The 13,745-nt window shown below is 38.4% G+C and overlaps 3 protein-coding genes across 8 annotated transcripts in view; all 3 read right to left on the bottom strand.

Moving 5' to 3' along the window:
- Nucleotides 1–13,745, bottom strand: part of LOC146449494 (uncharacterized) — a 33,622-nt gene that overhangs the window by 15,579 nt on the left and 4,298 nt on the right. For 2 of the 6 annotated variants that reach the window (XM_085101337.1, XM_085101347.1), the window contains exons 1-2: nt 10,979–11,199; nt 3,319–4,178 (exon numbers count right to left, since the gene is read on the bottom strand). The exons of 1 other annotated variant lie outside the window; for it this stretch is intronic. In XM_085101337.1, the coding sequence (XP_084957463.1) occupies nt 3,319–3,613 (295 nt within the window). In that variant the 5' untranslated portion in view covers nt 3,614–4,178; nt 10,979–11,199. Of the gene's footprint in view, nt 1–1,822; nt 1,959–2,204; nt 2,519–3,318; nt 4,179–10,978; nt 11,200–13,745 lie in introns of those variants that run through there. 3 more of the 6 variants (XM_085101343.1, XM_085101345.1, XM_085101349.1) reach the window with 3 other exon arrangements.
- LOC146449492 (uncharacterized) overlaps nt 5,988–13,745 on the bottom strand; it is a 20,115-nt gene continuing 12,357 nt past the window's right edge. Inside the window, exons 2-4 of the mRNA XM_085101350.1 lie at nt 7,209–7,522; nt 6,845–6,983; nt 5,988–6,586 (exon numbers count right to left, since the gene is read on the bottom strand). Coding sequence (XP_084957476.1) covers nt 6,087–6,586; nt 6,845–6,983; nt 7,209–7,522 — 953 coding nt within the window. The 3' untranslated portion in view covers nt 5,988–6,086. The remainder of the gene's footprint in view (nt 6,587–6,844; nt 6,984–7,208; nt 7,523–13,745) is intronic.
- Nucleotides 11,275–13,745, bottom strand: part of LOC146449490 (uncharacterized) — a 25,791-nt gene continuing 23,320 nt past the window's right edge. Inside the window, exon 5 of the mRNA XM_085101334.1 lies at nt 11,275–12,366. Coding sequence (XP_084957460.1) covers nt 11,978–12,366 — 389 coding nt within the window. The 3' untranslated portion in view covers nt 11,275–11,977. The remainder of the gene's footprint in view (nt 12,367–13,745) is intronic.

The following is a 13,745-nucleotide window of genomic DNA, read 5'->3' as shown; positions in this document are numbered from 1 at the left end:
GTAAGTATTTACCAATATGATTTATTTCATGTTGCTATTATTACACGGTAACGTTTCATATGTTTATTGTCATACGGTTACGATACTGTTTACATATTGTCAAATCTTGGCTAACTTTAATTTTTTGTTAAAGGGGCACTGTCACCTATTTGCCTCTGTCACTTTAAATGGAGAAAACGATATCTATATCGATGGAAACTTTGACATAATGGTTCAGTTTTGTCAACAATTACCCTTCTGGGGTACAGAAATTTCTAGTAATTATTTTTAACAGAGGTTAAAACCTCTCAACGATTTGCTGAAATATTTTATTGAATCTGCAACACTCGTATATCTACTTCCACATGACACACATTTTCTTTCCAAACAATGTGGTCCACATGCTCTAAAATAACTACTCCTAAAAGCAAACCATGACGTTTCTATGCTAGTCTCTCTCAGGTTTACTTATATAGCGATCCCTTGTAAATGTGTTGTAATTTGCGTTCCGTCAAATTCAGCTGTATCAGCAGCTAAACTAAATCCAATCATGCTTCTGTGTTTGATCCCGATTGCTCACTTCCCCTAGCTTGGCACTTGTTACATGATTTTTCGCGTTCCGGCGCAGGATACCTGCTTTCCCGTGCTTTCACTGCCGGAACAATTTTGCATGATTAATTGTGTCATTACGTGTGTTAATTAGCGTTGGTCAGATTTATTTTCAACTGTTTTGTTTCAAGACAGTCACTAGAAAGAAACTATAATTAAGTTATTTTTAACGCCTGAACAGACTAACAATTTATCGCCATGATAACCAAATACAGTGAACCAGACCCAGAAAGCAAGCCGCAAAACAATTCTTCAACAGATGCAGCAGGCGGAACACAAGCCATTTTTCGGGCGGTTAGCCGGTGGGTCAGGTTTCACTTCGCCATACCCAGTCTGCGTCTGCGGCGAAACACTAGCAGCCGAGCCTGTGGCTGAAATTTAAATGAACAAGACATGTTATAGACAATCAAATGGTCCATGTGCGCGAAATAAACTTGGCACTCAAATATCCAAACGACGCGTCACAGGAGAAGCAAAAAAAAGAACAATAAATCTTCGGATTGGTAGAGATCTCTTTAATCTTGGATTTATCGATTATTTTTTTTTAATAAAACGACCCACGAAACAGTCCAAATATACTCAAAAGTTATCAAAACCGCTAAAAATAATACCTGTAATAATAATAATAATAACAAAAAAGAAACAATAGCAAAGTAACGAGGATAAGCTAAAATGTTTTCTTTAAAAAGCTTTAAAAAAATCAAAATTTGGAAAAGCGTAGCTGTCAAAATCATGTCAGTTACCAAGGAAACATCAAGTCTCGTGAGCAAACAACCATTACACCAAAATGTTGCAAGATAAATTTTACGAAAATTAGAAATGTATGGTAGTATTTGCTATAGACTTGAAAACGTTATCAATGTCCCGGGTCAGTGCAAACACTCTGCCCCAACAACTAGATAGGGTTACGGAACTTTTGAATGCAGGGGACAATTCCACGCACAAATTAACTGTTCTGAAAACCCGTTTCGTTGCCGAATCTCTTGTAGTAGAAATGCACTTGCCAGATGTCGCTTTACGTGTAAATAAATTCATGGGGTTAATCAAAGTTCTCAGTAAATACTAGCTAGTGAAGTGGGAACCTCCTATAAATCGTTACTAACGGCCATAGAACCTAATATCAATTTAAAAGTGAGAAAACCGAAGGTAACATTGTTCGCATAAGCTTCTTTTCTTGAATTAAAGCTAAGCATCCACAATTACCACTTTTCAAATGAGAACGAAATTTTTTCACCTCCATAATTCGCCTCTTCCTTGTCACCTCTCAACCCATCTTTTTGCCCTCCCCGATCACTGCTGACGGATCTTCGGCCGGTGCTTTCTCCATCATTCTTTATTGGTTTGTCTCCGTCACCTACCATCGAACACGGCTAAGAGGTCAATAAAAACGTGAACTTATTACGATATATCGCGCCGTTTCTTGAGGGCCTGTTATCTGTTCTTTCAGGGCTTTTTACCGACATATTAAAACATGATTAAATAATTGGAAGAGGGAAAAATTTATCAACTTCGTTTACAACAGCTTTTGTTAAAGAAAGTTTCTTTCGGCGCATAATATTTGCGCAAAACAACCAGATTCACACGCAGGTAAAATATAACAGGGTGAATAGTCCAACCTCTTCTCGCGCATATTGGTTCGCTGGCGGGATGGATTCAGGCTCCGGGGGTCTTGGCAAAGGCTTTGGTGTGGGAGTGTAAACAAACTTGACCCCATTTTTGCTGGGGTCCAAGTAATGCCGCAGTGCTTCCTCGTGAATCGGTCTGTGCTTTGTATCCCAAGAAAAGATGAAGCTTTTCCTTCCATCCAAATACTCTTCGTTGAACTGGGAAGCCACCTTTCTTTTCGCCCAACGAGAGATGACCGACTGATCTTCTTCATCTTCATCTTTGTAATAACTGTCTCCACCAATCACTATCAGCACTTTGTCATCTGAATGAAGCAAGGTGAAGGTTTTTAGTACCAAAATCATTTCAGCCTCTTTAAAAGAGTGTTTTAGAGTTGGTCACAAGACACTGACAAAGTTTTATCCCGAGAAATTTACGGTCACTAGCACAATACCAAAGATTAGACGCAACAACTTAGTAGGTTTTCCATGTTTGTCAAATACTTTTTCCTGAGAACTAAAACACAACACTGAAACTGTAAAATGACCGCGGATCAACAGATCCAATTTTCATTATCCAGTCTAAACCAGTAAATTTTCACTTCGTAAAAAAGAATCGTGCGAAATCTTTTCCTCCTTTACCATGTCATTGAAAAATCGTTCGCAGAATCGCTTCCGATTTTTTGCGTGACTATGGTCAGTCACGTGACTTCTAGAAAATGAAAGTACCGTTCTGTTCGTAAAGCTTGTTTTAGAAAAGGATACCTTTCATCAGCGACCTTTTATTAAACCAGTGATTCCATCTCTTCATTCATTATTTATGTTGCTGTGAATACACCAGTTCTTGTGTGTTAGAAAATCTTAGAAAGCGAAATAAAAGGCTTTCTAGCACTTCCGGCTTACCTGTTGCTGCTTACTACAATGCAGTTGCATGCAACTTGACTCAGCAAAGAAAGGTTGTCGATACACGACAATCAAATAGAAAGCTACTGAACAGTACTTAACTGCAGTGCTCTTTACTACGAAATATCGCATGGTTAAAATTAAGTCTAAGTTTAATTCTGTATACGAATTTTCAATTGATATTCCTCAAGGGACATTTTGAAGAGATACATTTTAAACTCACCGGTTGCCCGTAGCAAGGCTTTGTAGAGCCTTGCGTATCCAATGCCAGCATTATCTTCGTTGATGGAGAGGCGAGATTCGTTTGCATGAACGACAAAGATAGCAAAATCCATCTTCAGTGTTGGCAAGGTTGTTTCCACCATCTCAGCCATTTGTCTCAGATCAAAATAACGTGAATCAACAGAAATTGTGTACTTGCCTTTCTCATCTTCTTCTAACAAAAACTCTTCCACTATTTTTAAATCATAAGTTTTATCACAGTTAAAAAGACAAAACTGCTTCGGTTGAATCGCCATCTCGCGTCGCTTTCCTTCGGTTGATCCAGGGTTCTGTTTCTCTGTTTGTCTTCAGAAAGGCAATTCTCGGAAATTTCCGAGAATGCGCAGTGGTGTGAAACGGTCACCCTGCTCCAAGTCATGCAACGCAGTGTAAATGAAAATGTTCACATCATACCGAACTGTTTGTTACCTTATAATCTATTAACGTTACATGTAATTCGATTCTCTTCTCCAAAAAAACTCAACGCTGAAAAATTATGATCCCCCTCAAAATCGTCTTTGACCCTTTCCCCTCTGCATAAATTATGAACTTTCCTTCGCGCTGGCAACAAAAAAAAATCGTCATTAACATTTTCTTGACGACATTTCTGCTAAGAAGACTGTTGCTACAGAAATGATAACCAAACAGAAAGGCTGGAGAGCACTAATAAGTGCCTACCAGATTATTTTTAAAGCCACAATTTTTGGTTTATGTACAGATTAAAAGTTTTCAAACGAAGATTTATAGTTCTTATAAAATAGAGGAGAAGCTCAAAGGCGGAAGTACAACCTTTTTAAATTGAACTCGGTTATGCCTTGGTACCTTTTCTGACTTTTCTCCGTATCACAAAGAAAACCGCTTTTGGAAAGGGCAATGTTCTTGTTGGAAAAAACCCTAGCCGGGATGGAAATTATCGCGTCAGAAACACTTATCAGGGAATTTTGGTCGAAGTTCGTGGCAAAAGTCATGCTTATTCGCTGTGACGTCACCATCCCACACAGGTGAGTCACGCCAATGTTTTTCTTTCTTTGGCTTTTCAAAAACAAAACAAGACGCTCAAGCGAATGATTGATTATTTTGCCGCTCACAGATCATGATATGTGGCTGTACAATATCTTTGCTGAACGATATTGGAGCAGCTATGCCATTATTGCCGCCGGGTGAGTACCTTTTCTCCTCTCCTTTTAAAAATATTGAACAGACTAACCTAAAAGAGAAAGTTTCTACTGTAGGTATGTGAAAGCGGTACCATTTTCAATGAAAGATATATGGAAAGGTCACCTTTCTGTCAAAAATGGAATATACAGTACCCTTAACTTCTATGGTTTATCCAATAGTTCTAGGAAGCCTATAGTTAATAAGCCCCCGGCTTCTATATAGGCTTCCTAGCCTTTAACACATTTAATATTGTAAATAGTCAAGTATGAATATTGTAATAGTAAGAATATTGTGTGTCGTCTATAATGTATTTATGTTGTATTTTTTTGTTAATGGCAAATAAATTGAATTGAATTGAATTGAATTGAATTAAGGGTTTGAAGTCCGGGGCCAAACCTCATCCTATAAAACTTTGTTGAGTATCCCTTCCCCCTCAGTCTCGGGTATGGGCAGTATCACCCATTCTCAGCTAACAGGGACCATTGATGTCACGCCTCTTTATGTCTTCTTTTTAAACAAACCTCGCCCTCTCTAACACAGAAAAGCATTTTCTTTTCATCCTCAACATCTAAGAAGTTAACCATACATGGGGTCAGTCGGCGAAATACCTACGAAAGGAATGTACAATGTTTTTTTTAGGTGAAAAAGTGATTATTGTCAGCGGTGGTGATGACAAAAGTACTTATTTAGTCAGTTGAGTTTTTATCAGGGAATATCAAACAAGGTGTTTTCTTTGTTGCGGTGGTGATGACAATAAACAAACTGCCATCCTGTCATGCTGGGGTTATCGGAAGGTTTCTTCTCAGTTTCATAAGCAGTTCCTGGACGGAAGAAAAAGCTCCATCCTTTCTTGGGACAAGGAATACAGACCAATTCATGAAGAAGCAATATTGCATTTCCTTCTAAGATTAAAATGAGAGGGAGAGTTTGTCCCTGAAGTGGAAAGAAGGTTTGAAGCCAGTTAACGTGAAATTTGGGAATAAATGCAGCCTTTTTAATAGATTAAAAATTTGGTTTTTTAGATATAAATTAGTTGTTTGACAAAGGTATTAGTTCTCGTTACTGTCTATGTTAGTAAGTTTTTCTTTTAGAAAGATTTTCCATGCAGTGACTTTTAAAACTACGTATTTAATCAGTTGAACTTTTAGGTGTTTTCTTTGGTGCGGTTCTGTTTATCGAGCTATTCAAGAGCCGACCAAATCCAATTATGCTTTGCATGTTTTCATTGAATCACTGTCCTATCTAAGTGGCTTCGCTAAGATGTGACGATTTTAGTTTTGGTTTTAATAAAGCCATAAAAAACCGCCGTCTTTATTTCTGTTCAGCGCCTGAACAGGCCAGAAATATACCAACGTAATAACCCAAAACGGTGAGCTAGACCCACGCAACAACCCATGAAGCAGTTTTGCAACCAGGGTCGGAAGGAGCGCAAGCGATTCTTCGACCAGGTGAAACAAGAGTACATGCCATTCTTCAACCAGGTGAAACATGAGCATATGCCATTCTTCAACCGGGTGAAACATGAGCATACGCCATTCTTGAACCAGGTGAAACATGAGCTCACGCCATTCTTCAACCAGGTGAAACAAAAGCACACGCCATTCTTAAAGCGCGTAAGGCAGCCAAGCGTCGTCCTGATAACCAGGGTCGGAAGGGGCACAAGCGATTCCACAACCAGGCGAAACAGAACAACAGGCGATTCCATAACCAGGCGAAACAGGAGCACAGGCGATTCCATAACCAGGCGAAACAGGAGAACAGGCGATTCCATAACCAGGCGAAACAGGAGCATAAGTAATCCTTCAAGAGGGTGAAGTAGCCGGGCGACGACTCGATAACCGTACATTGCACTCTGCCGTACTCATCAGAATAGAACCGCACTTTAACCTCAGGTTTTTTCTGATGATGCTTCCTCAGGACATCCTCAAGTCGCTCAGAAGGCTGCCATCTTTCTTTCCACTTCAAGACATCCTCGCTATGGTAAGAGACCGCTCCATAGCGCATGCACGTCTCCAGCAACACGGTATCTGCAGGGTAGATAGGTGACGGACCAGTAGAATCCGGACTTATAGCTGGAATTTGAACGAAAAAGCCTGTTTATGATATACATTTCATAAACCACATTGACAACAACAAAGCACGGAATGAATTTACGCACATGTTCAGTAAGTATTCCTAGATAAAACAGCGCAAACGTTACCAGGAACGGAGGAGCTGAAGAGGAGGGGATTCCCTCAACGTTCTCAAAAAAGGGGCAAAAGATAGGGGTAGATGGTCACCTAGCGAAGTTGTGGAGACAGGAAATTAAAATGAGAGTAAAAATCTTTCACCTCCATAATCGCCCTCTTTTACGTCGCCTCTCCACTCCTGACATTTTTGTTCTTTACGGTCGCCGAAGGATCTTCGGCGAGGGCCTGACTTTTCATATCCGCTTAATAGTTCCTCTCTTTCGTCTTCCTTCAGAAATGGCTGTATGATAAATAAAAACGTTAATCTAGATATATCACTGTTTTTTTTTTTTTAACCGGGGTTGTGGGAGGGGGGGGGGTCGTCAAGGAACTGTCAATTTCTATTCCACTCCAATGGGGGCTGTTTACTCTCAACGAACAAGAAGAAGAGGAGAAGAGAAGAGAGAGGTAGAGGATGATGATAAAAGTAAGAATTGAATAATGTTTAACAGGGTAATAGTCGAACCTCTTGTCGCGCATCTTGGTTTGCTGGCGAGATGAATTCAGGCTGAGGAGCTCTTGGCAAAGGCTTTGGTTTAGGAGTGTAAACAAACTTGACCCCCTTTTTGCCAAAATCCAAGAAATGCCGCAGTGCTTCCTCATGAATCGGTCTGTGCTTTGTATCCCAAGAAAAGATGAAGCTTTTCCTTCCATCCAAATACTCTTCGTTAAACTGGGAAGCCACCTTTCTTCTCGCCCAACGAGAGATGACAAACCGATCTTCTTCATATTCATCTCTGTAATAACTGTCTCCACCGATCACTATCAACACTTTGTCATCTGAATGAAGGAGAGAGGAAATGCACAGTAAATACACAATTTCTTGTGTTCTCTGTTGCAGATACACGTTGTCTAACGCCATAAGCATTCAATTGGAAACAATTTTTTATAAAATACGAGTCTCTATTTTTTCTTAATGCCTGTAAAGATATCTTGCTTATTTAAACCTGGGGCTATACATCTCCCTTCTAGTAGAGCTTTGCGTGGCTTTAAATGCACGGGAGATCTTTGCTTACATGTTAAGTTTTTATTAGCATACTTCAGCATCAATGCAGAGGCCACAGTCTTGGACAGTTGAAATGAAAAATTTAGACCACCACTTCCACCTCCGCCCCCCCCCCCCCCTCCCCCTAGTTGAATGATAGAAAAATGGCGCGTTTTGCTTTGCATGCGAATTCATCATTGATTTGGGAGGGAGGGGGCATTTAATTTCTCATTTAATTCTGTCCAAGATTGCAGCCACAAATAAGTACAGTCCATTAATTGAAAGAGTTGAAGCAAACTTAGTACCTTTTGGAAATTTGAATACGATAAGTTACATTTTTTTTCTCAGAAATTAATTGTTTAAATGGAAATATTTTACAAAGAATGTATGTATCACTGAGTACCCAGCAACACACCTTCATCTCATAGTTTCTGAAAACTTATTTCTACAAGGATATTCATCAGATCACACCATTACTTACACTGACTACCAAGAGTGACATGCTCCATTAGTTTAGTCTGTCCAATTTGATCCTAGTAAGCTTGTTTGATATACAATATATTTATTTACCTTCAAAATAGGCTTTTCAGAGTTAATTTATATTATAATAATTTCATCGGGCATTGCGGCGTATTTTGCGGGCTAAAATGAAGAATTCAGCGGGCTAAAATATATTTTAGCCCGCTGCTCTGAGCCAGTAAGAAAGAAGACAAAAACGTAGCCAGCCAATCAGAATTGGAAGCCATTCAACTGTTCGCGCCGTTTTCTTGTTTGTTCGACTGGAAGTGCTGCCATCTGCAAAGAGATTGTTTTGAGCTACAAAATCGATGGAAAACCTAACGAACAAGCAAATTCTCAGTCGTCTGAGCTAGATGAAGAGGACTTTAATACAGAAACTCGTGGGCGATGGGTGGAAATAATGCCTGTAGTAGCTCCACGGCCGGAGGCGAGGTGAATGTAACTTGTCTTCTTTGAGCGAAACCAGCTCAGTTAACTTGCACAATTCATTTTAACAGTCGTAAGAGACTATTTCTTCGCAGTTTACAAAATTCTGTTATTTTCCTTTTGAAGAATTAGAAGCAAAGATTCTTATGACAAAATTTGCGGTGTTCTACCAAAGTTTTAACTTTTTGTGACAACGAAAGCTTTTGTACAATAAAATAAACGCTGACGCGATTCCGGCAGCGTTCACAGAAGATATCGCGATCGCTTACTGTACTGTCTTTGATTCCTTTTGTGAATGCCCTCTGAAATTATTATAATAGTAATAGAGTTGATGTTCTTGTGCGTAAATATGTTTTTGGCCCTTCTCAGAACTCATTAATAAAATGAGCCTGAGTCGGGCCAAAAACATATTTACGCCCGCGAACATCAACTCTATTGTTATATTGACTATATGAATGACATAAAAAACACAACCCTAAACTGAATTACAACATTTTGATTAAAATATACTCACACTATAAATAAACTAGTATGATATGTAGCACTATTTACAGTCTGCATAATTCGAATTTTTTTAAGAGGGAGGCAATTTTTCATGCTTATCAAGCAAATTGTAAACAATAAAATTCCCCTCTATAATTTTCCTAGTCCTCAAGAGAACCGATATTAGTATACATGTATACCAACTAAGCGACCTTGGCATTTTACGCAATTAGATCGGTCTAAAACAGTACATTTTCACTTCGTAAAAACGAATCTTGCGAAATCTTTTCCTCCTTTATCGTGTTATTGAAAAATCTTTCACAAAATCGCTTCCGGTTTATCGAGTAACAAAGTCACGTGACTCCAAGAAAATGAACGTACCGTTCTATTTATGACGCTTATTTTAGAAAAGGAAAATTTTCATCAGCGATCTTTTATTGAACCAATGATTCCATTTCTTCATTCATTATTTATGTTGCTGTGAATATTCCAGTTCATGTGCGTTAGAAAATCCTAGAAAGCGAAATAAAAGGCTTTCTAGCACTTCCGGCTTGCCTGTTTTAACTACAAGTGCATGCAACTTGACTCAGCAAAGAAAGGTTGTCGATACACGACAATCAAATGAAAGCTACTGAACAGTACTTTACTGCAGTGTTCTTTACTATGAAATATCACATGGATTAAGTTCAAGTCTAAGTTTAATTCTGTATATGAATTTTGAATTGATATTCATCAAGGGAAATTTTGAAGATACATTTTAAAACTCACCGGTTGCCCGTAGCAAGGCTTTGTAGAGCCTCGCGTATCCAATGCCAGCGTAATCTTCGTTGATGGAGAGGCGAGATTCCTTTGCATAAACGACAAAGATAGCAAAATCCATCTTCATTGTTGGCAAGGTTGTTTCCACCATTTCAGCCATTCTCAGAGAAAAATAAATTGAATCAACGGAAATTTTGTACTTATATTTCTCATCCACTTCTAGCAAAAACTCTTCCACTTTTTTTAAATCACAAGAGTTATCACAATTAAAAAGACAAAACCGCTTCGGTTGAACTGCCATCTCACGTCGCCTTTCTTCAGTTGATGCAAAGTTCTGTTTGTCTGTCTTCCACTCGCCAATTCTCGGAAATTTCCGAGAGTGCGCGGTGGGGAGAAACGGTCACCCTGCTCCAAGTCACGCAACGCAGTATATATTAAAATTTCTATCCCCTATTTAAAAAAGGAGACGGCTAAAATTCACGGCATGACTTTAGAGAATGCAGTGGTCTTATCCTATAAAACACATTAGAAAATGGATAGCTGTTTGGTTTGCCAAGGAATCATTCCAATATTTCATGCGAAGAATACTTTTACAATGTGCTATCTCTGAAAATGTAGCCCTCTACAATTATGTTTTTTGAGAAAATGTTCACATCATACCAAACTGATTGAATCCTTATAATCTGTTAAAGTAACATGTAATTAGATTCTCTTCCCTAAAAACCCCGAACGCTAAAAAGTCATGATCCCCCTTAAAATCGTCATTCACCCTTTCCCCTCGGCATAAATTATCAAGTTTCCTTCGCTAGCCGACAAATAAAAAAAAATGGTGAGTTACTTGACGACATTTTCTTCAAAGAAGATTGTTGCTACAGAAATGAAAACCAAACAACAGTGCAGGAGAGCACTGATCAGTGCCTCCAGATTATTTTTAAAGCCACAATTTTTGGTTCATGTACAGATTAAAAGTTTTCAAACGAAGATTGATAGTTCTTATAAAATAAAGGGGGAAAACTCAAATGCGGAAGTACAAATTTAAATTAAACTCGGTTATGCCTTTGTACCTTTTCTCTGTATCACAAAGAGAAAGGAAACCCGGTTAAGGAAAGGGCAATGTTCTTGTTGAAAAAAAAAAAACCAAACACTAGCCGGGACATGAATGATTGCGTCAGAAACACTTATCACGGATGAATCTCAAACAATGATCTGGTCGACGTCACCATCCCACACAGGTGAGTCACGCCAATGTTTTTCTTTGGCTTTTCAAAAACAAAACAAGACGCTCGAGCGATGATTGGATATTGCAACATTAATTACGTTTTCTTCGCTATTCTTATATTGCGTTTATCAAGAGTAAGTATTATTTTTTGCCAATATGATTTATTTCATGTAGCTATTATTACACGGTAACGATATTGTTTACATATTGTCACATCTTGGCTATCTTTATTAGTTTGTTAAAGGGGCACCGTCACCTATTTGCCACTGTCACTTTAAATGGAGAAAACGATATATTTATCGTTGGAAACTTTAACATAATGGTTCAGTTTTGTTAACAATTACTTTTCTGGTGCGCAGAAATTTCTATTAATTATTTTTAACAGAGGTTAAAATCTCTCATGGGTGTCCTGGAATATTTTGTTCAATCTGCTACACTCGTACAGCTACTTCCATTTGACACATATTTTCTTTGCAAACAATGTGATCCACATGCTCTAAAATAACTACTCCTAAAAGCAAAATGACGTTTCTATGCTAGCGATCCCTTGTAAATGTGTTGTAATTTGCGTTCCGTCAATTTCGGCTATATCAGCAGCTAAACTAAATCTAATCGTGCTCTCTGTGCTTGATACCCATTGCTCCGTTCCCCTAGCTTGGCACTTGTTACATGCTTTTTCGCGTTCAACGCAGGATGCATGCTTTCCCGAGCTTTTACTGCCTGAACGTTTTTTGCATGATTCATTGTGTCATTAGGTGTGTTAATAATTAGCGTTAGTTAGATTTATTTTCAACTGTTTTGGTTTTATGACAGTCATAAGAAAGACGCTATAATTAAGTTAATTTTAGCGCCTGAACAGACTAACAATCCATCCCCATAATAACCCAAAACAGTGAAGCAGACCCAGGAAACAAGCCGCAAAATAATTCTTCAAACGGATGCAGCAGGAACACAAGCAATGTTTCAGGGGGGCACGGCAGTCAGCTTTCAGTACCATGACGTCATAAGACACACCGCCATAGCCGGTAGAAGTTAACCGCACTTGAGCGTTAGGTGTCGACCGATAATCCTCCCTCAGATGAGTCACTGGTCTCTCCGAGGGCTGCCATCGGTCCTTCCGAGTCAAGACATCCTCTGCTTCATAAGAAATCTCTCCATAGCGCAAGCGCGTCTGCAGCAGGACTGTTCCTGCAGGATAGTCAACTGATGTACCACTAGCACCCGAGTCTATGGCTGAAATTTGAATGAACAACACACATTATACACATGTATACAACCAAATGATCCATGAGCGGAAAAAAACCCGGCACTTAAATATCCAAACGACGCGTCACAGGAGTAGCAAAAAAACATTTCCTCCAAGTGCAAGCTTACAGAGCAATAAATCTTCGGATTGGTAGAGATTTTATTAGTCTTGGATTTATCGATTTGTTTTATAAAACGGCCTAAAAAACAGTCCAAATAGACTCAAAAGTTATCAAAGCCACTAAAATAACGCTAAAATAGTAGTAACAACAATAATAATAATAATAATAATAATAATAATAATAATAATAATAATAATAATAATGATAATAATAATAATAAAATAATAAAATAATATTATAATAATAAAAGTTATTCAATAAAGTAGACATAATAATAATAATAACAAGAACAAGAAGAAGAAACAATGGAAAAGTAACGAGGATAAACTCAAACGCTTTCCTAAAAAAGCCAAAAAATCAAAATTTAGAAAAGCGTGGCTATCAAAATCATGTCAGTTGCCATGGAAATATCAAGTCTCGTGAGGTGAGCAAACAACCATTACACCAAATTGTTGCGAGATAAATTTTACGAAAATTAAAAATGTATGGTAGTATTTGTTTTAGAATTGAAAACGTTATGAATGTTCCGAGTCAGTGCAAACACTCTTCGCCACCTACTAAGTAGGGTTACGAAACTTTTGAATGCAGGGGACAACGCCATGCACAAATAAACTCCGTGTTCTGAATACGTTTCGTCGCCGAATCTCTTGCAGTAGAGATGCACTTGCCAGACGTCACTTCAAGGGTAAATAAATTAATAGGGTTAATTAAAGTTCTCAGTAAATACTAGCTAGTGAGTGGGAACCTTCTACAAACTGTTACTAACGGCCATAGAATCTGACATCAACTCAAAAAGTTCGCATCAGTTTTTTTTCTTGCATTAAAGCTAAGCATCCACAATTACTACTTTTCAAATGGGAACGAAATTCTTTCACCTCCATAATTCGCCTCTTCCTTGTCACCTCTCAACTCATTTTTTTGCCCTCCCCCATCACTGCTGGCGAATCTTCGGCGGGTGCTTGTTTCTTCATTCTTTGTTAGTTTGTCTCCATCACCTTTCACCAAAAACGGCTAAGTGGTCAATAAAAACATTAACCGGTTAATTAGGATATATTGCGCCGTTTCTTTAGGCCCTGTTACCTGTTTTTATGCACGGCATTTCACCGACAACTTAAATAAATGGAGGAGGGAAAAATTTATCAATTTCATTTTCAACAGCTGTTGTTAAAGAAAGTTTTTTTCGGCGCATAAACTTTGCACAAAACAACCAGATTACGCACACAGATAAAACATAACAGGGTAATA

The sequence above is a fragment of the Pavona decussata genome, unplaced genomic scaffold (genome assembly GCF_977016875.1).
Source record: "Pavona decussata unplaced genomic scaffold, jaPavDecu1.1 SCAFFOLD_602, whole genome shotgun sequence".
Lineage (NCBI taxonomy): Eukaryota > Metazoa > Cnidaria > Anthozoa > Scleractinia > Agariciidae > Pavona > Pavona decussata.
Note: the sequence above shows the minus strand (reverse complement) of the source record. Positions and strands in the feature narration are given on the sequence as shown.